General features: G+C 46.9%; 1 protein-coding gene across 3 annotated transcripts in view; it reads left to right on the top strand.

The window, feature by feature from the left end:
* TNPO3 (transportin 3) overlaps positions 1–27,308 on the top strand; it is a 1,153,743-nt gene that overhangs the window by 87,810 nt on the left and 1,038,625 nt on the right. For all 3 annotated transcript variants that reach the window (XM_069629554.1, XM_069629553.1, XM_069629552.1), the window contains exon 2: positions 16,980–17,180. In XM_069629554.1, the coding sequence (XP_069485655.1) occupies positions 16,980–17,180 (201 nt within the window). The remainder of the gene's footprint in view (positions 1–16,979; positions 17,181–27,308) is intronic.

The following is a 27,308-nucleotide window of genomic DNA, read 5'->3' as shown; positions in this document are numbered from 1 at the left end:
AATGATATATCTGGTTGGTCGCACGAGACTCCGGTGGGAGGACGAATCTAGTCTCATCTGGAGGCGTGGCAGACAATCACCGAAGACCGGTGGGTTTTGTCCATCGCGCAGGCTTTCGCTTGCCCCTCCCCACCCGTCAAACCCTCCCTTCCAGCAGACTGTCGCCCTCCCTCTGATCCGAGGTACAGAAACTTCTAGATCTCCGAGTGGTGGAAACTGTTCCCCTCAGGGAGCAAGGGGAGGGCTATTACTCCCCTCTGTTCAGTGGCCAAACCAATCCACCAAGCTGGCCCGCGCACAATCCTCAATCTTTCCCAGTTCAATCTATCGCTTTACCAAGAGAAATTCAAGATGATCACACCCTGCCAAATAAAGTCCTCTCTTCGGAAGGCCGATTGGCTCAGTGTGGTGGACCTCCACGATGCGTACATTCACATTCTGATTTGGAGCCCACATCGGAAATATCTGCGGTTCTCTGTGGGAGCAGAACACTTCCAGTTTCGAGTACTCCCTTTTGTTCTCAGATCACCCCGCGTGTTTTTACGAAGGTGTTGTTTATCGCAGCATTCCTCAGACTGCGGGGGGTGTTCATGTATATCCATACTTCAATTGGCTCTGGCGCAGTCCTTGCTCTCAGATGGCTACGACCAATCTCCAGTCACTCCTTCAGCTACTGTTCCATCTTGGGCTATCCAACTGGTGGAAATCATCCATGGTCACTTGCCCTGATCTTTCTGGGTTCCCGTCGGGACACTGTCAGTACCAGGGTGTTCTTAACGATTGGCTGGATTGCAGACCGGTCGACCACGTGCCACATCTTCCTCCAGTCTTCTCACATGACGGCTTGGTGGTTCTAGAGACTCCTTGTCCTCATGGCTTCTTTCGTGTTGGCTCTGCCTCTTGCACGCCTCAGGGCCAACTCGGCTAGCTCTTCGGAGTTGCCGGTCCCAGGCTTTGGAACCGGATTCCAAGATGATCCTAGTTCCATCCTACATGACTGAGGATTTACAATGGTGGTATTCCGCCGACAATCTTTCAGTAGGGACCTCCTTTCAGGAGCCCTGCTAACTAGTAGCAGTCACTACAGACTCCTCCCTTCAGGGTTGGGGAGCGACGCTGCATCACCTCGATGTCGATGTGTAGACGCCTCAAGAGACCGTTCCATATAAATTACCTGGAACTCCTGGCGGTGTTCTTGGCGCTCAAAGTTTTTGAACAGACTATCGGCAACATCGTAGTCTGTGTCCGCACGGACAATGCTGTTGGGATGTTTTACATCAACAAGCAGGGCAGCACAAAGTCTTCTTGTGGATCTGGCTATACATATTTGGGACTTGGCCATCCAGCACGTTTGGCTCCAGGCGGTGCATATTCCGGGTCACATCAATGTGGCAGCAGGCTCACTCAGTCACCAGTCGGCAACCAGTTGCGAGTGGGAAATGAACAGCAAAGTCCTCCAACATTTTCCACCAATGGGGCACCCCAAAGGTGGACCTCTTGGTACCTTCTTCGAACAAGAAGGTACCTCTTTATGCATCCAGGAACGGGTTTGGGGTGTCCTCCCTGGGGGATGCTCTCAAGATTTCGTGGACAACCTGAAAGCGTAAGCTTTTCCTCCATTTCCTATGATCCACCGTTTGCTCTGCAAGCTTAGAAGCGCATCGAACTGCACTCTCCTGTTCATGGCTCCCTGGTGGCCAGCCATGTTCTGGTTTTCGGAACCACAGCATCTGTCGGCACGTCCCCCGATCAGACTGCCGAACATTCCCAACCTTCTTTACCAGAACAAGCAGATGTGACACCCCTCCCCACAATCATTCAGCTTGGTGGCTTGGTGGCCTGGTGCCTGACTTCAGATCTTTAGCACAGTTCATTCTGTCTGAAGACAATATGCGCTTTACTCCAAGCGGCCAAGAAGCCTTCTACGAGGGCTCAGTATAGGAGCAAATGGCCCTGTGTTTGCCATTGGTGTCTAGCTAAACAGCTCGATCCCAGGCAAGCTTCGGTTGACTCTGTCCTTTCCTTTGTGTCTCATCTGGTAACTTCTGGCATTTGTTCTGTCATGCAGGACTTGCCTTTCTGCTATTGCGGCCTACCTGTCCACGGATAGCTGTTCTTATTCATTGACTAATCCAGTCATTGAAAGACATTACCCCCGGGTCTTATGTGCATCACAAAATTAAACATTTTGCAGGTCTTTGTATCTTTACCTGGTGGGGTGCACCCGTCACCCGAAATGGGATTTGAAAGTGGTCCTCACTGATTTATGCCATAAGCCTTTTGACCCATGGCCACTATCTTAAATACCTTTCTTGGAAGATAGCCTTTCTGATTGCAGTTACATCAGCGAGGCGAGTTAGTGAGCTACAAGCTATTTCTCTCAGTTCCTCACCTTCCACAAGGATATGGTTGTGCTTCGCACTCGCCCTTCCTTCCTGCCTAACGTGGTTACTGATTTTCATTTGAACCATTCTATCTCCTTGCCTGTCTTTTTTTTTTAACCCACCATCTGATGTCAGAGTTTTACACAACTTGGACGTCAGGCGAGCCCTGAAGTTTTACTTTGATAGAACGTGAGCGCTCAGTAGCTCCTCACATCTCTTCGTCACATTCGGAGACCCGGAAGGGAAACAAGCTTTGAAGGCAACTATCTCCCAATGGATTGCCTCATGTATTTCTGGAAGCTTATAGCGTTCAAGGCCTTCAACCTCTGAAGGGCATCCATGCCCATGGAAAAACATTGCCAAGGGGGCTACCTGGGCTTCCCCATTAGCTTTTTGCAATCATTACTGCTTAGACCTGAGCTCCTGGGCCGACGCCCAATTCGGCCAGGCTGTTCTGAAGAACTTATTCCAGTGAAGGTTTTTTTTCCATCCACCCATACTACCTGTGGTGTGTGCTTGGCAATCCCCCACAAGTATGGAGGAAAGGAGACGGGACGTAGGAGTATAACAAAGTTACTCACCGTAGTGACTAGCTTACTCCTAGTCCATAGTCCCTTCCTTCATACACCCGCCTGCCATCCCCTCTAAAAAGTATCCTCTATTATTGCTTAAATGGTCACAGACCTGGCGATAGAAAAGGACTGAAGGGGGTTTGCGCGGCCACATGTGGTGGCCCCACGTAAAAATATAAGGACACAAAAATGTGTGCTTTTTTACAAAAGTGCTCCGGTCCCATCCCGAAGGACGGAATGTCCCCACAAGTATGGAGAAAAGGAGACTATGGACTAGGAGTAAGATGGTCACTATGGTGAGTAACTTTGTTATATTGTCCCCACCATGTGTTTGTCGTCTGAGTCAGTGACTAGTAGCTTTTCAAAGGATGTTAAAACTCTAGTTGCTGCCTCCTTTAATGCTAGACTCGCCAACCAGTGCCGTAATTGAGTTTCCGAGGCTTGAGGAATCTGCTTAGATCACATGCTGTGCATAGGCCGACATCTAGTGAAAGTTGCGGAGTATTAGTTTGTTTTTCGAAACTCGAAAATGGGCGTCGACACAGGGCGTGCCAGTAATACTTTCCCTAGTGTGACGTCCACTGTACCCATGATCCCTCACGCGTGTAGGACCCTCATAGTTTTTTTCTGCCATACTGGTCAGAAGCATTCAGTGGAGTTCCCTGGCATTAGCCATACTTTGAAAAATATTGTTATTTTCCCCCCTTTTTTCTCCACCCTAACGTCGAGCCACCGAAATTCGACACTCGACGCTGAACCGGAGAAGAAGGCGACTGTCGAGAGCTTCACGACGGAGTGTGCCTAGGAAGGCCTCTGGCCTCGGCCGGGCCTTGGTAGGCCTCTGGCCTCAGCCCTACAAGTAGGGAGAGTGGGGGGTGAAATACTCTACACTCTTATATATATTCCTACACTTACCAGCCTGCTGCCTCAAGGTGTGTATGGAGGGTTCCCCTTTCCAATTTTGCCCAAAGTGCAACCGCAAGTATCCTTGGGTTGACAGACACGCCATGTGCAATCTCTGCTTGCGAAGGGATCACCCCGAGGCAAATTTAAGAGCGTGTAGTAGGTTCAAACCTAAAACACTAAAAGACCGTTCCACCAAGCGTTCGGCCCACCACGCTAGGCATCAAGAGGCCATGGCCGCGGAGGGTGCCTTCAGCGACGGCAGCGACGCCGTACTTAGGGACGGCGAGGGTAACGCAGCGTCGAAAGACAGCCAGGCGCAGGTCCCCGACCTCGGAAGGTCGTCCGGCAGGGCGGCAATGGGGAAGACCCAGCGACGTAAGCGCAACCCACAGCACTTCCAAACACAGGAAGTCCCACCGAGACTCGACGCGCACGTTGAGCTCTGGGAAAGAGGCACATAGTGAACGGTCCGAATCGGCATCCTCTGGGCGTTCGCGATCTAGATCGCCGCATGACGCCAGGCAATCATCCACTATTGCCAAAAGTGCCTCGCTCCCCAAGGTAACCGAGGTTCGATCGTCGGAAGACGAAACCAACTTCTATCCCCAGACCTCACTCCAGGAGTCGACGTCAGTACAAGTAACGCCCATTCCTGAATCCCAACCTACACGGTCGAAGGATAGTACCACCACTACCGAAGCTCGACGCCAGGCGTCGAAAAGCTCCGAAGGCCCAAAGAAGCAGGGCAAACACTCTTCCAGCCACAGGGAGGGGGGAAAACGGAGGAAGCAGTCTCAGCCTACTTCCACACCGCAGAAACATTCCACTCCACTCACAGGTCTCACACCTCTATTATAGACGAGTCAGGGAAACTCCCCTCCTTCTCCTTCTCCCCGGCAGTCATTCCCAGTCCAAGAGAGTGGTCCAGTGAGGACATAGTCATGTCAAGAATGTCATCATTGGCAGATTTCTAGTCTAAAAATCCCGAACATTTTCTCACTTATAACCCCGACGGGTCAGCACCCTCAGGCTCCAAGGATCTTATCTCCCCCCCCAAGTAAAAAGTCCCTGTTCGAAACAGGGTCTTCAGATCCCTCTCACATTGACCCTTATTCTCAGGAACAAGAAGATCCTTCCCTTTGTGAGGATACAGATTTGGGCATGTTGGAAGAACAGACTGGGACAGGCTACTATGGGGACGATGAAGAGGACGACCCAGAAATATACAGGGTAGATAAAGAACCACTGGTTACCGACTCCGCTGTCGACAACCAGCCCCTCCTAAATGAGGTCCTATCTAGAGCAGCAAACCACTTCCACATTGACACTTAGGGTGCTCAAGAGGAAAGAGATTTTGCCGAAGAGTTGGTGGGAGAAAGACCTGTTGCGCAGGCCATCACACCACACAGCTCAGGGTCTCTGGTCTCACTCAGTGGCCAAGAATCACATCAACCTGCTAGAGCTTCTGGCAGTATTCAGAGCCCTTCAAGCGTTCGAACACTACCTGCTGAATCTGTCAGTGCAGATCCGGACGGACAGCACTACAGCCATGTTTTACATAAACAAGCAGGGAGGGACTTGTTCGCCAAATCTGTCCAAACTTGCCCAGAAAATTTGGACATGGACTCTCAAACTGAACATCTTCCTGTCATCGCAACATGTTCCCAGGGATCTCAATTCTCTAGCAGATGCACTAAGCAGAGATCCTCTCCCAAGAGAACATGAGTGGTCTCTACACCGAGGTTGTAGAAGACATCTTCTCACAATGGGGTTTCCCCACTTTCGCCACACGTGAAAACAGACAATGCCCAGACTTCGCATCAAGGTTTCCCCAGCCAGGCTCCAAGGGGAACGCCCTGTGGACGAACTGGTCCGGGATGTTTGCTTATGCTTGTCCACCAACTCCTCTGAGGAAGGTAGTCAACAAGATGCACAGAGAATCGATGACACTCATCCTAGTTGCTCCCATATGGGCGAGACAACAGTGTTTCCCCCACCTGCGCAGGCTAGCAGCGTGTGAACCCATCCGACTCCCATGCTGGTACAAACTAATATCCCAGCACCAAGGTCAAACAGTGCATCCTCAACCCAGCTCAATGAACTTGGCAGCATGCCTCCTGAAGTCAGAGTTTGGACACCTCAACTTACCACAGAGGTGCATGGACATCCTAAAGAAACCTAGGAAGCCCAACACTAAGCACTGTTATTTTGACAAATGGAAAAGATTTGTTATCTGGTGCCAGAATAAGCAAATCAACCCAGTTGATTGCACTCCAATTATTGTCACCTACATGCTCCACCTGCAGGACGCAGGGTTGGTATTTAATTCACTAAAGGTACACCTGGCAGCTCTGTCTGCATACACCACCTCCCATAACAAGGGATTGTGGTGGAAAGTACCAGTGGTTAAAGCCTTCATGGAAGGGGTAAAGAGACTCCACCCTGCAATTTCTAACCCACCACCAATTTCTTAATGTGGTGCTGGCTAAACTCACGGGCCCCCCATTCGAGCCCATGCATAAAAGCAGTCTCAAACACCTGACATATAAAACTGCCTTCTTCGTAGCCATTACATCGATAAGGGTCCGTGAAATTCAGGCTCTGTCAGTGCAGGATCTTTTCTTTACTGTTCATAAAGATAAACTTGTTTTACGAACACACACCCTAGGTTTTCACCTAAGTTTATTTCTAAATTCCACGTTAACCAGTCGATTGAGCTTCCGGCTTTCTTCCAAGAATCCCAAAGCTCTGCTGAGGTGAAACTACACACCCTAGATGTGCGTAGGGCGGTCCTATACTATGTAGATTAGACCAGGCCGCTAAGGAAAACAGACCAACTGTTTGTCTCCGTAGCTACAGGCAGAGGGGGAGATTGCGTCTCTAAATGTGCCATCTCTAAGTGGATTATAAATTGTATCAAGCTGTTACTCCCTTTCTGAAAAAACTATGCCTTTCACGCCAAGAGCCCCCTCTACAAGGGGCATTGGGGCCACTCTGGCTTTCATTGCAAATGTACCCCTTGACACCATTTGCAAAGCAGCTACATGGAGCTCTATTCACACTTTTACTCAGCACTACTGCATTGACACTCATTTCAAGACGGATACTCAAGTAGGACAAGCGGTTCTAAGACATTTATTTGCTCATGACCCTTCTCACATCCCACCTCCTAACACCGCTCGCTAATCTATGCACAGCCTGTGATCTAATCAGATTCCACAAGCCTCAGAAGGGATATATTACTCACCGCAAGCATATTTCTGATGCTTGTATCTGCTTAGATTCACATGCGACCCACCCTTCCTCCCCTCTGAGAGAAGGCGCATGGATGCTTGTAGTCTTATCTTTCTATCTGCTTGGGTAATCTGTACTCGCGCTACTCCTCATGCCACCTCATGTCAGGAAAAAATACAATCTGAGGGTCCTAGACGCGTGAGGGATCATGGGTACAGTGGACCACACGCACACGCGCACACGCACACACGCATTACTGGCATGCCCTGTGTCGACGCCCATTTTTGAGTTTCGAAAAACAAACTAATACTCCGCAGCTTCCACTAGATGTCGGCCAATGCACAGCTTGTGAATCTCAGCAGATACAAGCATCCGAAATACGGTTACGGTGAGTAATGTATCCCATATCAAAACCTCTCCCTTTCGCCCAGTTCAAAATCCAATTTGCATTGCTGGAAGGATTTGATCTCTCCTCCCATAAACATATCCCTTATCTTGAGGCAACCCCCTTCATCTAATTGATGACCCCCCCCATCCCCCCTGGGAGAAGTGTGGATTAACGAATGAGTAAAGGGTGACTGATGGGTGGTGAGGTTTGCTCTAGTTACCAATTCGTCCCGTGTCCCCCACTGGGAATCCTATTATACTACAATACATATATGGTCTGTCTCGCTTTGGCTTCCCACAAGATGACCTCCCACCACTGCTTCATCATTTCCCTCTCTTTTGTCTATCCTCTTTAAGCCGATCCCTGATCACTCACCTCTGTCTGACCAGATAATATACCCTAAAGTCTGGTTCCTCCCCATACCCTCCCTGTTTCTTGGCATGCTCATAACCTGTCTTGCCACTCTTGCCTTTTTGTTCCAAATGAACCTCTGTGTGCCCTTGAATTGATAGGAAGAAGGATTTGGGGACCCTGGTTGGAAGTGTCGTGAAATAGTACAAGAGTTTCGGAAGAATCGTCATCTTGAGAACCTTTATCCTTCCCAACCAGGATATCCTCAATAGACCCCAACCGAGCAGCCTCTTCTTAATGGACTCTAGTAAAGGAGGATAATTAACCCAATACAAATCTTCCATAGTTTTGGCTGTATTCACAGCTAAATATTGTATGGATTTATCCGCCCAACTATATGAGAAGGCTTCTTTGAGCTTCAGCGCCACATCCACCGGACGCGTCAGATTCAAGACCTGCGACTTATGCAGGTTGATTTTCAACCCTGCGACTGCCCCAAAAAGACTGTTTCCTATCCACTCCTCTAAGGGAGTTGGATGGATCAATCATTGTTATATCGTCTGCAAATGCGGCGAGACTATGTTCCCCTACTCCAAAGGGAATTCCTTTTATATCCGGAGACTCCCTGATTGCTGCCAAAAGCGCTCCACATGGATTGCATACAACAAAGGGGACAGAGGGCACCCCTGTTTTGTCCCTCCTAGATGACCGAATCGCTCCTGACCGATGTCAATCAACAAGCGCAGCGTTGAATTATGATAGTTAGCCTTTATCATAGATATGAAGCTGGCCCCAAACCCTATTCCCACCAATGTGTGAAACAAATACTGCCACTCCACTGTCAAATGCTTTTTCAGTGTCTAGAACTACCAAGAGGGCCGGACTTTCTTTTTATTTACTTTTTCTTTCGGGTGTGCTAGCCTTCTGGTATTATCTCCAGTTTGCTTATCTCAAATGAAACCTGATTTGATCATTGCCAATGAGTTTCTGAAGAAGGCAGTCAAGCCTGGACACCAATATTTCTGTATGCATTTTTGCATCTGTTAATGCTATGAGCCGCAGATTGACTGGTCCCTTCACGGTTTTGGGAGGAGCGCCATCTTCGCTTCTTCCATTGTATGAGTAATTCTCCCCGCCGGTCCAAAGCTATTGGAGCTGTACCAAATGGGGAATAAACTATTCCCCTAAAGGTCCTGTAGAAATCTGTTGTGAAGCTGTCAGGTCCCGGCGCTTTGACTGGTAATGCCGCTATAGTTCTACGGACCTCCTCTGTACTTTCATGCTCTAGCTCTTATTTCTCCTGCTGTTATTGTGGATAACTCAATTATTCAAATCATCTATATGGGATTGCTCACTGGGATTATCAGATTTTTTTTAGATCTGTATGAAAGGCTGAACATTCTCTGGTTATATCTGTAAGTTCCTTTTCCATTTTGATCTTTAAAATCGTTCTAGTGGTCTCTTCTCTTGTTAGTAATCTAGCCAGTAAACAATCTGCCTTATTAGCCTTTATGTTGTATTTCTGTTTCAAATACAACAGTGATCTTTCTGCCTCGCTTGTTTGTAGGGTTTTGAAATGCCCCATAATGTTACTATATTCTTTCTGAACTTCACCACTGTCTCCTATGCCCATCTTGGTAAACACTTATTTCAATTTCTCCTCTAGCTCTTTTTCTAGGAGTCTCTGCTCTCTATCTCTTGGTGCCTTTACTGCAATCATTTTCCCCCTAATCGTCGCCTTAAATGAGTCCTACCTATTATGCTGGCCCGTACCCCCCTGTTTATCTTCCTGGAAGAAGTCCTCTATGCCCACTTTAATTTCCTCCTGAAGTATATCATCCTTGAAAATGAAGGGGGGGGGTTGGGTAGTGCCAATTCCACAACCCCGGGGATACGTCCTTCCTTCTCACCTTAAGAGTTATGGGAGAGTGGTCTTGGATACCAGGCCCAACAAAGCCCATACGTAATGAATCCTGGAAGAAGTTCTGTGGACATGCGAAAAAGTGTACCCATTGGATGATCCTCTTTTCCTAACATATATACCAAAGAAAGCCTATTCATATTCTTTTAGTTCTTTCGTGGGCTGAACTCTGCCCATACTCTTATCCGTTCCCCGGTCCCATGCCATATTAAAATATCCTGCCATTATTTGCCCCTTGGCGAACCAGTCCAACTTATTCAACATCCTTTGTAGGAACCAGTTTTGACCAGTATTGGGGACCTATGTAGTAGCTAACATGTACACTTCCATTCCACCATGCAGTATTAATGCTAAATATCTCCCCTCTGAATCTTACTCCCAATTAACTACTGTGAGATCTTAAGTTATTCCACAATGCGATCATCACCCCAACCCCTTTTTTAGACCGATAATTAGATTTGAATAATTGTTTATATCCCTGTATGCTAATGTTAACTTTATCCCTTGCTTGTACATGCTTCCTGTAAGAATGTCTGGTTTTTCTCTGTATAGAAATCTTTCCACTTTATTTGAATGTGGGAGTTTAACCCATTATTTAATGAAGTAATGCATAACAACTTGGCCTCAGCTGACAATTCAAACTGATTTTATTGTCCTTAATGGAGTCATGATTGGGGACCGGCTCCTGCCCCCACTGAGTGGAGGCAGACCGCCTCTAGCCCCCCTGCCTGTAACGCTCGCCTGATTCCCGTAGGGGCGCCGGTCTTGACTGGGCGTATACCGTATCTTCAAAGGTGATGTGTAACACACGGCTGGCTCTTTGGGCTGGACCTCTGTGCACTGTATGTCTGGCTCGAAGGGTAAGATGTCTGCAGATAGAAAATGTGGGATTAATGAAGTGGGTTATTGAATGTCTCTCTCTTCTTCCCTTTTTTCTTCTCCTGTAGAACCCCAAAGGTTAACACTCTCACCTTAGGTAAGTGAACACCGTGCTCTCCATCTGCCTCGAGGCAGGGTGCTGTAACCAGTTTCTTCACTGGATAAGGGGAGCAGGCCTCTTGACTTCAGAGGACTGCTGTCCGTCGTTTACTGCACGAACGGTAAGTTTCGAGTAATTCTAATGTCTTTAAAGTCTTTAGTAATGATGTCTCTTGTTTTGCAGGGTTCCGGCGATGGCGGATGGCGGGCTGAAGTGAGTTGAAGATGGAGCCCGTGTGATGAATAGAAGCGCCTGGAAGCACGTAAGTAAGCGCTTGTTGCCTGCTTCACGATGCGCTCTAACTGTGTTTTTATTTTGCAGGTACAAGTTCGGGGCGGCTGCAGGGTGCCGGAATACCCACTGGGTTAGATGTGGAAAGGAGTAATGGCACGTGAGTATTAAAGTTCCCCAATGTCTTTAAACGCACCTTGTTTTGTCTTTCAGATGCGGGATGCAGCGCCGAAGGCCTCCGGAGCGCACGAAGAGTAGGTAAGCCTTTGTCTTTCAGATGCCGGAATGCAGCGCGAGGCGTTGGTGACAGCCGATGAACCAGGTAAGTGAAGAGCTGTCACTGAAGACCGTAATGCTAACCTGTTCTTTCTTGTCTTTATAGGTGTTGCTGAAGACTGGATTCAGAATGGTAAGCCTTTTTCCTTAGGCCCAGGATCAGATGCAGAAGACACGATGAGCGTTCTGCTGCTGAGGATGCAGAATAACGCAAAGCAAGATTCATCCATCGGGTGTGGTTTAAATAGCCTCCTGAAGTGCTTAGGTGTCTCCTTCCACAGCCACGCCTAGGTAAGAAAAGAGTTCCTGCTTTCCAGAAGAGTTCCAGTGTTCTGAATCTGGGAGTGGCTCCTGCCCCACCCAACAGGAAAAGTAGTTCCAAACAGAAGAGGATCAGAGGCTCAACTGGCAGGCAAGTAAGCAGCATGGTCTGCTGCAGGTAAGTCCACCCAAGCATTATGAGCCCGGCGCTTCCAGCGCTGGGACTGGGCATATTTATGAGCCTGGTGCCACTGGCGCCAGGACTGTGTCCAAAAGGTCCCAATTGGGACTGGTTGGCACTTGGAACCTGGGTTATGGATCTGCTTCCAAGGGAGTTGGGAAAACCCTGACCTTTTGGAAGCAGAGATCATGACACTGCCCCCCGAACCGTGCACTCTGGGATTGAGCCCTAACTGAAACCCAGCCTTGGCCAAGGTTGGTCCCTAAAACCTCTGCGGACACCCTCAAGAGTCATTTGACCACCCTCCACAGGCCTTCCCTTTGTTCATACCCTGTTTCACTTTCAGGTGGCTGTGGAGTCCTTCTCCAGCTTCCTTTGGTATTCAGGTTTACGGTCTGAGGGCCCCCGCTGATCCTGTTCTTTGGGTACTTCTTCCTTACTGTAGACTATTCCCAGCTCTTTTTCCTGCTTTTGATTCTTGCGATGGGATCGCTCACTCCTGGCTCTTGCTCGTCGAGACCAAGGATCCTCGCTCCCTCTTCAGTTTGACACAGTATAAGTTCCCTCCCATTCAAAGACCAGAACGAAGGGAAAGGTCCAATAGTACTTCTGACGCGGAGAACCCTTACCACTGGGAACATTGTTTTCCTTTTGAGCAGAGTTATTTGGGACAAGTCCTGAAAAAGCTGTAGTTTTGATCCGTTATGTTATCTGCTTTGCTTTACCTGACGCCAACAGGATCTCTTCTTTTTGACTATAGTCATGTAGTGCCGCCAAAACATCTTGTGGCCTTGACCCCGATTCCTTCCTTAGCGGCCCCACTCTATGCACTGTCAAGTTGAGTGTTGTAGCAGTGTCTTCCTCCAAGTCTGTTAATATTTGGATGATCACAAACTTTAGATCCTTATCCTGTATTTCCTCTGCCAGCCCCTTTATTCTAACATTTGATCTCCTGGACCCATTTTCAAGGTCCTTCGCCTGTATTTCCAGGTTATGGGTTGCATCTGCCAACTGTTCCACCAGTTAATCTGTTTTACGTGCTTCCTCAGCCAATTCCTGGAGAGCATTCTCATTTGTGTAAACCCTTTCCTCCATCTTATTGATCTCCTTTGATTTCATGCAGTGCTGAAGCCAAGTCCTCCCAAATTTTGTCCATCTGTATCTGGACAGTCTCTGCAATCTTATCTCCGAAGTCGCAAAGGTATTGTCTCAAGATCTCCTGCGTGACAGCCTAGTCCCGTCCAGCTACTTCTTGGGTTCCATCGAAATCCAGCTTTCCTGGTGCTGCCCCCCCCCCCTTTTCAGGAGGGGATGCCATGCCTTTTTACCACAACTTTTGAATTACTTTCCTGAGGTTTCTTATTCCCTTTTGGCATGATTTTAATTTATTTTCCTCTTTTCTTAGACTTCCTCAGCTCTCATTTTACCAAGGGAATGGCAATCTTTTTAAAGTTATTGCTGTGTTGCACCTAATTTCCAATCCCAGCAGTTGAACCTTCCTGCAGATATACACTCCCCTCAGCCTCGTATACTCTGCAGTGGACTACTATAACTTATTTGGGTCCCTTGTTGCAACAGAGGCTCATGCCCTTTAAATGGTGTCCACTAGATGTACCCAGTGTCTGCTACTAGCCCTCTATCAATCGCTCCAGTCCGCATCTCCCTCACCTGTACTAGCCTTCGGTAAGGGGGTTCTTCCTTCCCCCAGTTTTGCACCCGTGTAATTCTAACTGAGCAGGAGTCGCAACGTCAAGGGAAGGGTTCCAACTCTGCCTCTGTATTTTATAACATCAACGGCCCTCTCAAAAAACCAGGCTGTCCTGGATGTCCACTACTGAGAAGTAATCCCCCCGCTCCTCACCTCGGTAGAGCCTCCTTCCAGCTTTCCACTGGTGCGAATGTGGCCTCCTATCCACCTCCATCTGTCTCACTCTCACTTTTCAGTCCGTTTCCTCCCATCCTTTCAGCTGGACGGCTCCAGCAACCCAAGTTCTGGGATCTGCTCTCCGTTCAATTGTCGTTTGGGGAGGCGAGGGGGGGGGGGGGCTAATTTATTTCCGCCTGCTGTCTTCAGGACGCAGTTACTCCAATCCCTGATTGCATCCGCCTCACCAAGCTTTCCCTGGAGCAGCTCCCTGCAGATTCGCCTCCAGGCCGCCACCTTCTCCAGAGCCCTGAGTGGGCCTGCTCTCCTGTGGAGCAGCTCTGCCTTCTCTCCCCTCACATCTGAATGTTTCCTCTCTTCAGGATTTAGGCCTCACTATGTCGCTCCTACTGGACTGTAGCGCTTATCTGACCTGCTGTTCTTCCCTTCCTCAATGCTTCACAAGCTCACCAAGTTCTTCCCTTCCTCTTGAATCTTCACCCGCACACAGCTACTATGGAGTTTTTTTTTTTTTCCTCCATCTGGCCACCTGTCAACACGGAAACTTCACGCCTGGCGAGGGTGTTGCCGCAAAGGGCCTAAAGCCTGTGCCGAAGGGCAGGAGAGCCTTATTTGCAGTGCTGTCAGCAGCCATTTTGGAATCTGACCTACATCTGAAGTGTACAAATTGTGCAACGGATGCCGACTAGCTTCAGATCAGTTGCCAAAGCTGACATTTTAAGGGGATTGTGTTCGACAACGTATTCCATATCAATGACATGTAATCACCACAGCTGTGCTGCTTACATGTCATTGATATGGAATACGTCGTCGGACCATCCCATCGAAAGAACATTACCAGGCAAGAGTCACTTGTTCTTCTTTTGTAATTGCGGACAGGTACTACTTTGGATCGTGCACAGAGAAGGTCTTTCCTGCTCATTGAGCTTTCACTAGTATCTTCAGCTAGTTTTTTTAGTTTGGGATATTGGGTGGTGCACCTATAAGCCGAAGCTATTGCAATGGAGTACAGGTAGGAGAGAGCTGGCATATGAGAATGGACATAGTTTATTTAGCCACCCGTTGACGGACCATGGTCAGGCTAATCCCTATAGCCATGCCCGACTACTATATCCGCTCCCTAAACACTTATTTCTGTAATCTTTGATTTAGATCTTTCATGCACTGAAATCCTGTTAAGCAATGAAAGCCAACAGTTTTGGCTTGAGGTATTAGATAATCATTTGACGGGTACGGACATTTTATGACCAGGTAATCGCTCCATATTCCAGCTGTTGTGATCCTATGGATAGGTAGGCACTTTTTATATTGGTGCTTAGCAAATACCTATCCCATCCCTACCCAAAAACCCAAACTGTTGGCTTTGCCAGTGCCTGTTGAATGTAGTCTGTGGTATCAAGATTACTTGAGTGCATTTCTTTCAACAGGGTAAATGCCACACTGCATTCTGAAAGGTGTTTATTTTCTTCCTTTGCCCAGATTCAGAATATGTGCAACAAATATTCAGGGCAGAAACATTTTCCCTTGCAATTGGCATGTGAAAATTAACTCTTAGCATTCGAGAAATGTTTCTTGTATGTATAGAATTGAGGTGGTGCGTGATTTTTTTTTTTATTTTTTAAAACTGGCTAGTTAGTAGGTTGCAGCTTCAAATTCGTTTTTTCAGTAGGTCTTGATTTTTGAAGAATGCTTCTTTTTTGGTGTTGATGAAAGACAAATTAAAGCCTATACCACTTGAGCACTTGCATTTGTTCTACAATGGCTTATTTGCATTATACCTTCCTTAACTTAAGTCCAACATCAAATCTAAATTAATCATTATAAAAATGAAGAGCTGCACATAAACTAGTGCTCTGATTGCATAGCTACTATCCATACGGTCATTTTTGCAATGGCATTGATTTCAGGATAATTTGTGTTGTGCCACCCTTATTTAGGGCTGAAGATATCTTTCAAATGAGAGATCTTAGAAAATAAAATGCATACATAAACTTCAATAGCTTTGCTATTTATGTACTTCATTAGCAACCATCACTACTATCTTATACACAAAAGTGACACAATGGAAATGTTTACACTATAGCATCAAGTGCACTGTGGGAGTTGGTTAAAGGAAAGTAGCGAGGAAGGGCTTGGAGTTTAGGGCTGGCTGCTTGTTGATTAAACTTAGTGAGAAAATGCAGAAAAGAATGATGGCTGTTCAGGTGTGTATTCTCAATTGCCTTTTGTTACTACCAGTTAGGTTAACTTTGAGTTTGGTTGTGTGATGGGCTTCAGATGAGCTTAAAAAGGCAATTCTAGTTTGAAGGCCGGTTGGATTGTATGTGCTTAAATTCATCCAATGGGGGATGGATCGTGGGACTGACGAGGCATATGAAGTTAAAGTCGGAGTTGTCGGTTATAAAACTAATGAAAAAAACAGAGGTAGAGAAAAAGGCAAAGTGACCCGTCAAACTGAGTGCATAACGTATGTGGCCACAGTCCATTGCCTGACGATCAGTATACTGTAAGAAAGATTGCATTCAAACTTGGTCACCTCATTGACCAGAAAAAACAATCTGTCCAGGATGCTTGAGGCTGTCCGCATCGCGCCCTGCACGTGGGGATCCTCACTCAAATTTCTTTAAACATATCGTGGACTCAGCAGGCCCCTGTAGCACCTCACAAATAAACAACACTATGTTAATTGGCGGTGCTCGCAATAGTGACTAATCATACTAAATTATGAGATCGTATAGCGTTCATTTGTTGCTGGTCTTCTGTTGTCTGATGAAATCCCTAAACTTGCTTCCTCTTTATAAATGGTAAACTTTCGAATAGGATGGCAATATTGCAGTAGCAAAACTAAATTGTTTGCATTGAAAATAATATCTTGGTTCTCTACTCCCAATGGCTTTTTTAGCTGCATCTTGGTCGTTTCTTTCTATGATGGGCACTTTGACTCTTTATAAACGTAGTGTTCTAAATTGCTCAGAGCTATCCAGCCTAGTTAGCTTGACAAAGAGCGTCAGAAGATACATTTTGCTCCTCTAGGCCAATTAGTACCCTACATAGCTGCATATGCGACTAACTTTGTGTATTTAACCTCTTAAGTGCCATTGAGGTTCCCCCCCCCAGTGCCAAAGGGTTTTTTTTAAAATCGCAGTATTCACCGGAATTTAGCACCTTTGTGACGGGTGTGAGTTGGTGGTTTTAGCTGTTGTGCAAAGGGCATCTTTTTTATTTTACTTTCTAATTTGTTTTGTGAAAGTGTCAGTCAAATGAAGAGATTTTTCTAATCCATGGTTTACACCATTACCTGTGCTTCTAAATGTATGACCAACTTGTGCTTCTAATTAAAATCAATAGCCTATTCATGCTTAGGAGTTAAAGTAGTATTCAATTTCAATTTTCTTTTCTGCTCTTGTTAGGTCTTTGCTTGGGAGATCTCTGATCAGTTACTGCAGATACGACAGGATGTGGAATCATGCTATTTTGCTGCTCAGACCATGAAAATGAAGATCCAGACGTCATTTTATGAACTTCCAGCGGACTCCCATGCTTCTCTACGGGACTCTCTACTTTCCCACATCCAGAATTTGAAGGATTTGTCTCCCGTCATAGTTACTCAGGTAATATTTGGTTGCTTTCTGTTTGGCTGTTAGAGGAGAGGAAATTGAAGTCATTGTTTTAATTGCTAGTCCATGTATCGGTGTTCGAAATTGAGGGGAGCTTGAAGCTATATAGCTCGTAGCCTAGACTAGCCTGGTTAGCTTGACAATAGCTACCAGGAGCTACTTTTGGCTTTACCGATGCAGAACATACACATCTATGTGACTTTTCTTCTGTGCGTTTGGTACAATCTATACATAAACTTTACCACTAATCTACAACATTTAAAGCATAAGGGGTCATAAATAATAGGCAAAATGTTATATAACTTTAAAGAAAATGTGTATTTCACATTTATACAACAGACTTGCAACATAGCTCCCATTACCCAGTCCCTTGTCTGACCCCACACGGGGACTGCCACGGTCTCCTTGTAACATTCTTAATTTCCAGTAGCTCTAGCATTCATACCATGACCAGTATTAGCATGTTGTGTGGGCCCCGCTGTTTCACATAGTCCCCTTTTAGATATTCCAGAACCATTGACCCAATCGCGACTAAACGTCTCTCCCCACTCCCCTTGTATCTGGTATGTGACCCATTCCATTGCTAGAAGTCCCAACATTTTCTGTTGCCAATCTCTGGCCGTAGGTGGTTATTTCCGTTTCCATTGCTTTGCAATGACTTGTCAAGCTGCTATCGCCATCATCATATAGGCCGCCTTCTGAGTCCTTCCTGGTGCTCTCCCACAGCCCCATCTCCTGAAACCGTAGTCGGCACAACCAATCCCTAAACGACACATACTTGACATATTTGCGACTTTACATCTGCCCAGTATGCCTTCAGGACCGCGCATTCCCACCATATGTGCTTCCAATTCCCCCCTCCTCAAACATCCTCTCCAGCAGTCCCGCAAGCTACTCCCATACAATTTATGGATTTTCAGCAGAAGTTCATTTTTAAAGTATTTTTATGGACCTTACCGCAAGACTGGCCAGTGCTGAAAATGGCTGCGCCACAAAGTCTTTTCTATCCTTTAGCCATTTTGTCCCATTGCCACTCCCCACCCCCAGGTCGAGAGACCCAGGTATTCCTTGTTTGGGCATGCAGCCTCCTGCGAAAATGGCATCTTTCGCAGGCTCCTGCAGGTCATGTGTGCTAGTGGCCAGGAAGAGGGGTAGGACGGTCTGGGCCCAATCCTCACTGCATGCAAGTGAGCAGTCCTTCCAATGGCTGAGATTTGAGCGCAAAACGGATCTTTGGTAAGAGAAGGGGCTCTGCATCCATTCCAGGTCTATCAACTGAAGTTCACACCGAACTATAGAAGGAGCCAAGTATCCTTAACGAAAGAGTAGACTCAAGAAACAGCAGGCGACATGCTAGGCAGGTTTGGCACTCTGACCCTGCTGTTGTCCGATCAGACTCCTACTTTTGCGTTGTACCAAGAAGGCCTGCATGGGCGCTTCGCCACTTTGGAGTAGTGGAAACTACTCTCGCACCTCCTGCTTACCATCGCAGAGAGCCCCATCGGAAGTATTCCTGGGCCATCCAGTGAACTATCCAGCTCAAACCCAGCAAACCGCACAAGAATGCTGAAGTCCAAAGTTGAGACTCGAGACTTAGGAAATTGCTTACTTGTGGGCCTGGGCCCTCTACTGCCAAATCTCATCCTAGCTCCTCTGGGTTGCGATTTAGGAGTGCGCCACGCCTTGAGCATTTGTGGTCCCTGTGTCGGCCCGCTGTGGTGACTGTCGCTGTAAGTGCCCTGCAGACCTTCCCAACTGTATCCTGAGACGCGCTGCAGTAGAAATATCCTGCTCCTTTCTTCGAGAGCTGAGAAAAGGCTACTGTCCTGAAACGGACGATCGTCCCGCAGCTGCTGAGAGATGGAGCGTCCTGTAACTGCAGGGGTGAAACCTACTAGCGAAGTGGACTAAACTGGCAAAGTTTGGTCCGGACTGTGTTGGTCAGTGAATACTTTCATCACTTACTGGTGGCCCCCCCCCTGGCACATCCATCTATTTTTCTGCACGAGAATCCCTCAAAAGATGCTCAACTTGGCTTCGCTGTCCTGTGCTCCCCAGCTATTCCTGAACTCCCAAAGTCGCTTTATCTGCAAAGGTAGACGCTCCTCTAGGATAAGGACTTTATTCTTCATTGCCTTAAACACATTCCCGAGCAGCTACAGCCTCCCTGAAGAGAACCTGCTTGTCGCATTACACACAACCTTGTGTTCACGCACTGCTGTACTTTGAGCACAAGGCGCCTCACTTCTTGGGGTCAGACTACATAAGTTAGGGATTGACTATGAAGAACTGCATAATGCGCTTTCAGTGTTTAACGTACCCCTTACTTTTGAAGGTTAATTTTCTCCCCTCATCAGCATTAGGCTAAATGCTATTTTGTTTGCTTTATATGGTGAATAAGCGTGTGTGGTAATTGTTTTCTTGATACTGGGGGTTAACCGTGTTTTGTTGTAAAGGCCTATAAAACATGGATCTTAGATATACATCTGTCTACGGGTAATCTGTGGAGTTTGACTGTGTGCTCATTGTGGGCATCCGATCACTCCCACCCTCCTGAGACTTGGTCTTGACCGCCTGCCAAGCTACCGTAGGTTGGTCTGGTTTGTCCAGAAGGTTCCCCTGTTCCACTAAACTAGGGTGGCCTGCTAAATTGCTGCCCAGTATGAAATCCATCTTAACACTTCTCTCTGATGTGGTCCCACTTGGAACCCCGATTGCTGTGTTGGTTAGGTTGGAAGGAATTTTAACATGTTTTAGACCTGGGAGGATAGCTCAGCTGTAACGTGTTCGCCTTGGAAGCTGGATGACGCAAAGCAACACAGGTTCTATCCCCAGGTCTGCGCTTAAAAATCTCTGGGTATTTAAGCGCATTATAAATGCGCAACTAAGACAAAAAAATCAATTCCTGTAACAGCGCCTCGATGCCTGTGTGCTGTGTGAGCACTTTAAAAATGCAGATAAATACATTTTCTAAGGTACATGGTTTTTATTGGTGAACAATTGTCTAGTTTTTGCTCCCCCTTTAGTTTAAATGTCTGTTTTGCACTGCTGCATTTCAGGGTGTAAAGTCGGGAAGTAATCCCTTGTATGGGTTTACTGTGCATATATGTAAATTATACTTTATCCTTCTTAATGGTTGATTTTAATACAGGTGTTCATTTGTATATTTCCATACAAGGTTTTGGACATTAGATGATGCCCATACGTCAACTATATTGGCGTATTGTCCCTTATCTGTTTAGCATAGCCTGATCAGCAAGGCTTAGACTTAATTGCAAAAGGCCTTTGTCGGTGCACTAGGTTGGCTTTATAAGCCCCCTCGGCCCCCATTCCTAGAGTATTTGGTTAAAGTGCTTGATTTTCTTAGTTTCACTTTCAGTTGTAATTATTAGGAGAAAACGTAAGGGGTTTCAATGGGAGTTAAATGAGCCCCATTACTGGCCAATATATTAATGGCGAAATGTGAGCGAGCACATGCTCTTTTCCCAATCAGTGACAAAATAGAGAATGTAATGGGGTCACATAGCAACGATTACATGTGACCGTAGAAGGTTCCGTTAAAGCCTTTACTCCAATATGCCAATAGTTTCAATATTGAGTTAACTTGCACAGCAAGTCTGGAAACCATCTGGTTCTTGGACCTTACGATTGATGTGCTTAATAAACATGAGACCCATACTTTTCAGAAAACTAAGGAGTTCAACTCCATCTTGCACGTTTGCAGCCAAAGGGCAAGCAAAATTAACACGACTACAGGCAAATGTATTCATACCAAGCCAAACTGCAGTTGAACCGCTACTTTCTGCCAGAAGAGTAAATGGTAACTGCACTTTCAAATGGATTGTCCTCCCACGTATTCCTTATCTTTGTTATTTCCAATATCCAGCTTGCTGCCTCAGAGAAAAGGCATGGAGGGCGCTGTACGTCGATGCCTGGTAGTCTGTCCCTCGGAGGCCTCCGTCTCGACTTTGACATCACTGTAGGTATATGTAGCACGCGCAGCGCCAATTGGCATCAGTTCCGTCTTTCCGCACTTCACAGCTTCGTTTGCGTAATGCCTAGTTCTTGACAGAACATCCTTTTTGAGTTTTCAACACGATATGGCTTCGTCATCAGCGTCGTCCACTCCTCGATCGGGTTTCAAGAAGTGGCGTGGCGTGACTGCGGTGCGAAGATCTCTGTGATGGACCCGCACAAGATCTGCCTGTGGTGTTAAAGGTAAAATCATCCATGTTTGGAGTGCGAGGACTGCCTGTCTGATGGCCAAAGCCTTGAGGGAGCGTAGAGGGGCGTTGGTGACAGGTAAGCCTCAAAAATCCCCCTCGACTCCATCTAAACGAAATACACCAGATGAGTCGATCCTCTTCTCATCGAAAGAGGTCTAAACGTTCCCTTTTGAGAAGTGGTTTGCATCACTCCTCGACTTTGAAGCATGGAAAAGAGGCACCATAGGTCGCAGTCCACCTAGTCATCCAGTTCACCTGAACGGGTCGTTTGACCTTCAAAATCTAGTACCGCAGCTCAGTGGGAGGAGTTCAGACTCTGTATGCTAAAGGTGTTCGAGAATGCAGCCTTGCCCCCCCACTTCGACAACACCTAGAGGTGAGCCTCCAGTCAAAAGACCTCGGAAGCACAAGATCCGTGCGTCCTCGGACCCGGCTGCCGAACCTCCTCGAGAGCGATCTCATCTCTCAAGTAGAGAGTCTCCTCAAAATCTGAGAAATCGACATCGAAAGAAACCTCTATTAAAGGTACGAAAAGTGCGCCGATTCCGATGGAGAAGCCATCAACGCCTCGAGTGTCGACATCCTCTGCGCCACATGTCAATCCTTTTGACTCGTCAAACATCGACAATTTTGATGTTTTTGGCTCCTGTGATGACCATAATGCCTACTTCAATTGAAAAGACATGTACACCTCAGCCACGAGCAGAGAATTTTAAATCACTTTTCAATTTATGAAGATACAGAGTCCTCTGAAGAATGACCCTTTGAGTTGCAAAATGGGACACCATCAGTCCCTGATTAACTTATATCAGAGGAGTCTTGCATGAAGAATGTGCAAGAATGTCTTCATGAAGCTAGTGGTATTGATACTTCTCCTGAGATTTATTTTGGAAAGGCAGACCCTGGAGACCATGCTGATGTAACATCCAGACAGCTAATGACGAGGGTAATGGAATATATGGTATGGTCGAGACACACCTGTTTTTGAACAGGAAGATCTCAGATATATTAGACAAAGGGCCAGAGGAGGACCCGATTGTCCCTTTACACCAGGCTTTGCAAAGGAGACTAACTTCCAATTGGAAAACACCTGAGGTTGTCCCAGCTGTAAATAAAAAAACAGCAAAATGCAGAGCCTCTTGTTTGAATCCTTTATACGTCTCAAAGCACCCTACACTAGAAAGTCTGGTAGTGCAAGCAGCCACATACTCCGACAAAATGCCTATCTCATGATACCGCAGAATAGAGATAAAAGATATTACACCATGGCTAAGAAAATGTTCTCGGCCGGCAATCTGCCAATGCTACGTGCACGCTAGCAAGATTTAACCACACCCTTTGGGAGTATATTTCAATGGCGGATGACCATATCCCTGAGGGGGATGAACAAGACAGTTTCCTGAACATTGTCACGGATGGGAAAGACTGTGTGAACCCTCCAAACTGGTCTCGACTCCTTTAACCGCATCAACCGAGCCATGGCGGCTAGAACAGTGATCCGCAGATTTGCTTGGTTGAGAGTCAGGATTTGCCCCAGGCGTGTACAATCCATAATTCTCAACATGCCCTTTGACGACACACATTTATTTGGAAATAAAGCTGATGAGTTTGGAGAAGCTGCAAACTTCCAAGGCAGCAGCCAAATCCCTTGGAGCTGCAATTAGGCAAAACGCCAAACCACCCCACAGGTGCGCCCTGGAGGGGTAGGTCGTTTCACTATCCACATTTGGAACAGGCAGAGGACAGCCAGCTCAAAGAGGACATAAAAGAATCCACCGTGGTGGATGGGGAGAGGTACTAAGACAGCAATAGCAGCGGCTGCCTTAACTTCAGCCGCTCCCAAACTTCTCTGAGGTCTTCGTACACAAGACTGCAGTAGGAGGCAGGTTGTCACAGCATCCGACAGAATGGCAGGCTATTACTTCAGATGCTTGGGCATTGGAAACAGTTGCCCACGGTTACTGCCTACATTTCATGCAAAAACCTGTCATCCACCGGGGAACAACTCTTTGAAAGTTCCAGATCCACTCCTTAAGCAGGAGATCTTAACCCTGCTAGAGAAGGGTGCGATAGAACCAGTACCTGTAGCAGAGAGGAACAAGGGTTGGCACTCCATTTTCTAATCCCCCAAGAAGGACGGAGGATTGATACCCATCTTGGACTTAAGAGACTTGAACAAGTTCCTCAGGAAGGACAAGTTCAAGATGGTACCCCTTTCTTAGATCCTCCAGCTTCAGGATTAGATGATCTCATTAGACCTTCAGGAAGCTTACTTTCATGTGCCAATCCATCACAAGCACAGACAGTACCTGAGGTTTGCTGTTGGCGGTTCTCATCAGTTTCGGGTTCTGCCATTTGGGCTGACCTCACCCAAGGGTTTTCACCAAGCTAATGGCGGTTGTGGCAGCAAGTCTCAGGAGAGGGGGAATTCACGTATACCCCACCTGGACGATTGGCTGATCTGGGCAAGTTCCCCGGAACAGGCCTTGGAACATCCCAGCTCCACCTGTCACTCCCTTCACAGGCTGGGCTGCTCCCTCAACTTCAAGAAGTCCCACATGATACCATCTCAAAGACTCAAATTTATCAGAGCAGTCCTGGATGCATCCATGGGGAAAAGCCTCGCCACCAAAGGTGAGGGCTCAAGACATTCTGCACATGGTGACATTTCAGAATGCCCAACATCTACCAGCCTTCGATTTTCTGAGGTTGCTCGGCCTCATGGCATCCTGCATTTTTCTGGTGCCAGAGGCTCGACTAGGAATTGGATCTCTCCAGTGGGCTCTCAGGACCCAGTGGTCACAATTCTCAGGAAGAATGTCACATCTCCTACAAAGACCAGTCTCTCTGGATCTTCAGTGGTGGGCCTGTCGGGAGAACATCTTGAAAGGAGAACCTTTTTGGCAACCATGGCCGGAGAGAACTGTAGTGACGGACGCCTCACTTATGGGGTTGGGCGCGCATACCAACGATTTGACCACCAGCGGTCGTTGGTCTCCATCGGAGTCCAAACTACATATCAACCTTTTAGAGCTGAGGGCCATCAGACTTGCGTTGAAGACTTTTCTGCCCTCTGTACGGGGAAAGAATGTCCTGATTATGACGGACATCACAGTGGCCATGTACTACCTGAACAAGAGGTGGTGTAGGGACACTACCACTGTGCAGAGAGGCAATGCAGCGCTGGTTCTGGGCAATACAAGAAGGAATCTGTCGGTAGTTCACCTGGCTGGAGAGAACACTACGGTGGATGCTCTGAGCAGGCAGAGTAGTCTCTCACGAGTGGGAACTAGCTCAGGAAGTCCTTCAGGAGATCTTCACCCTTTTGGGGGGGGGGAACCCCCTTAAGTGGATCTGTTCGCGACCAGGGCCAACAGGAAGGGTGAACTGTACTGCTCAAGTGAATTTTCCCCACGAGGAGCTCTAGGAGACTCTGTGGTGGACTGGGAATTTACACTCCTATAAGAGTTTCATCCAGTTCCCGTTATTCCTCACGTAATCGGGAGGTTGAGAAGGTTCAAGAAATCCATGATCCTAATTGCCATGTACTGGGCCAGGACGACATGGTTCCCGGACCTTCTGGACATGTCCTTCTGCCCTCCGATTGGTCTTCCACAAAGAGGACCGTCTCTTGCAAGAGAAGTGTCTTCTACTCCATCCGGATACCAAGACTCTCAGCCTTCACGCATGGTTTCTGAGAGGCTGAGATACAAGGATTGGGACCTCCCGGATGACGTAATGGAGGTTTTGCTTTCGGACGGAAGTCCAGCAACCAAATCTTTATACTGCTGCCGCTGGAATAAGTTCTGCAGCTGGTGTAGAGATAAGAATGTTGACCCTTTCTCATGTAATACACTCATGGTGTTCTCTTTTCTATTACAACGGGCAAATCTGTTTCTCCAGATTGGTACCATCAAGGGACACCTGGCAGTGCTTTCTAATTTTAAGCGCACTTCAGAGGAAGTCTCCTACTTTAAGATTCCTCTAGTAGTAAAACTTTTAAAGGGACGAACTAATGTTTACTCTCCTATCCTGTTTCAAGTCCCACTATGGGATCTTAACTTGGTGTTAAACTACTTGATGGCAGCTCCTTTCGAGTCTCTACATTCTTGTCCTTTAAGACTCCTAACTCAAACAGTATTCTTAGTGGCAATTAAATCAGCCCGAAGGGTGAATAAGCTACAGGCTTTATCCTGCAAGCCACCTCAGTCTTTCACAAAGACAGAGTGGTACTCAAGGTGAAGCCTACATTTCTCCCCAAAATTGTTTGCGTTCCATATTGCTCAAAAGATAACATTACCATCTTTGTATTCTCCACCACATCCGGGGGAAAAAGTAAAAAAGACTTCACAGACTTGACCCCAGACGTGCACTGAGCTTTTAAATCTCCAGATTAGCAAAACTGCGGCAGAAGGACCAGTTATTTGTGTGCTATTCGGGTCACAAATTGGGTCTAGCCATCTCCAAGCAAACTATCGCCAGATGGATTATATTAACTATATCAGAGTGTTGCAGACTAGCAGATAAAGTCCCTCCAGAACATCTGAGAGCTCATTCGACCAGGGCTGTTGCAACTTTGTCTGCTTTGCAGGGGGAAGTTCCGATAAAGGATATATGTGCAGCTGCAACATGGTTGTCTGTGCACACCTTTACTAAATACTACAGTCTGGACTCCTCCAGGAGGCAAGATTCTGCTTTTAGAAAAGCAGTATTGCACTCTGTGCATACATGATCACATACACTTTTACTCCCTCCTCCAAATTATGTAAACTGCTTTGGGAGTGTATCAAAGATAAGGAATACATGGGAGGACACAATCCATTCGAAGAACAGGCTACTTATCCATGGTAACGTTCTTTCGACTGGATGTTTCCTCCCATGTATTCCTGATCGCCCCTCCCAACCTACCCCGCAGTAATAATTCTCTTGCGATTGCAGTCTACGCTGTCTCCGAGTAACCATCGAACACAAAGTAATACACCACTCGTCAAAACGGAACCGAGGCCAACGGGTGCTGCGCGTGGTACATATACTTGCGGTGACGTCAACGTCGAGACGGAGGCCTCCAAGGGACATCAATTCGACCAGGCATTGACGCACAGCGCCCTCTGCTAAATAAATAATCTGAGGCAGTACGCTGGATATTGGAAATAGCAACGGTCAGGAATATGTGGGAGGAACATGCAGTCGAAAGAACGTTGCCATGGGTAAGTAACTTGTTCTTTAGAAATGGGTCGTAGTCTAACATGTATTCCTAACGTGCAAACGTGTTTTGGTTTACCACTAGTTATGGCCTACAAAGAAACAATCTCAACATGAATACGATTTCCTAAACCCTGTACAAACTAAGATCCCGAACTTGTTTGCGCTCCCCAAAACACATACGGACAGGAGCGATTCCCCGGGAAGACCAATTATCAGGTTGCAGGATGATGCTATGAGACAATCTGTCAATTCATTTACTTTTTTTTTTTTTAAAGAGCTCATGAATATTCCCCATCGGGCTGGGAAACCAAAACAAAAAAAAGTTTCATTTTCACTTTAGAGGTTTTTCTCCTCTAAACCAATCACTGTCCTCTGGCTCATACTCCCCCCCCCCCCCCCCCAACCCAATGAGTCCTCTCCCTAAGCTCCTCCTCAGACAGCCATATTCAGATTCTTACCGCATGCTTCAATGTTGGGAGTCCTCAAGTTTGCTCTCCGAGCTATTGGTATGTTTTTTCTTATTTTTGATGGAAAAAGTTCTATTTTTGTTTCAAAGAAGCATGTGTTATCTGCCAACATTGGGGACCTGTTGCCGACCAAGTTCTTTCGCCCTCAAGGGCGAAAATCATCGAATATTCTACAAGGCATTTGGGCCTAATTTGCGCCCTCCGACCATGAAGGAGGGAAGGTC

This window comes from Ambystoma mexicanum, chromosome 12 (genome assembly GCF_040938575.1).
Source record: "Ambystoma mexicanum isolate Mex_15411 chromosome 12, UKY_AmexF1_1, whole genome shotgun sequence".
NCBI lineage: Eukaryota > Metazoa > Chordata > Amphibia > Caudata > Ambystomatidae > Ambystoma > Ambystoma mexicanum.
This window is presented reverse-complemented; position numbering and strand designations above follow the sequence as displayed.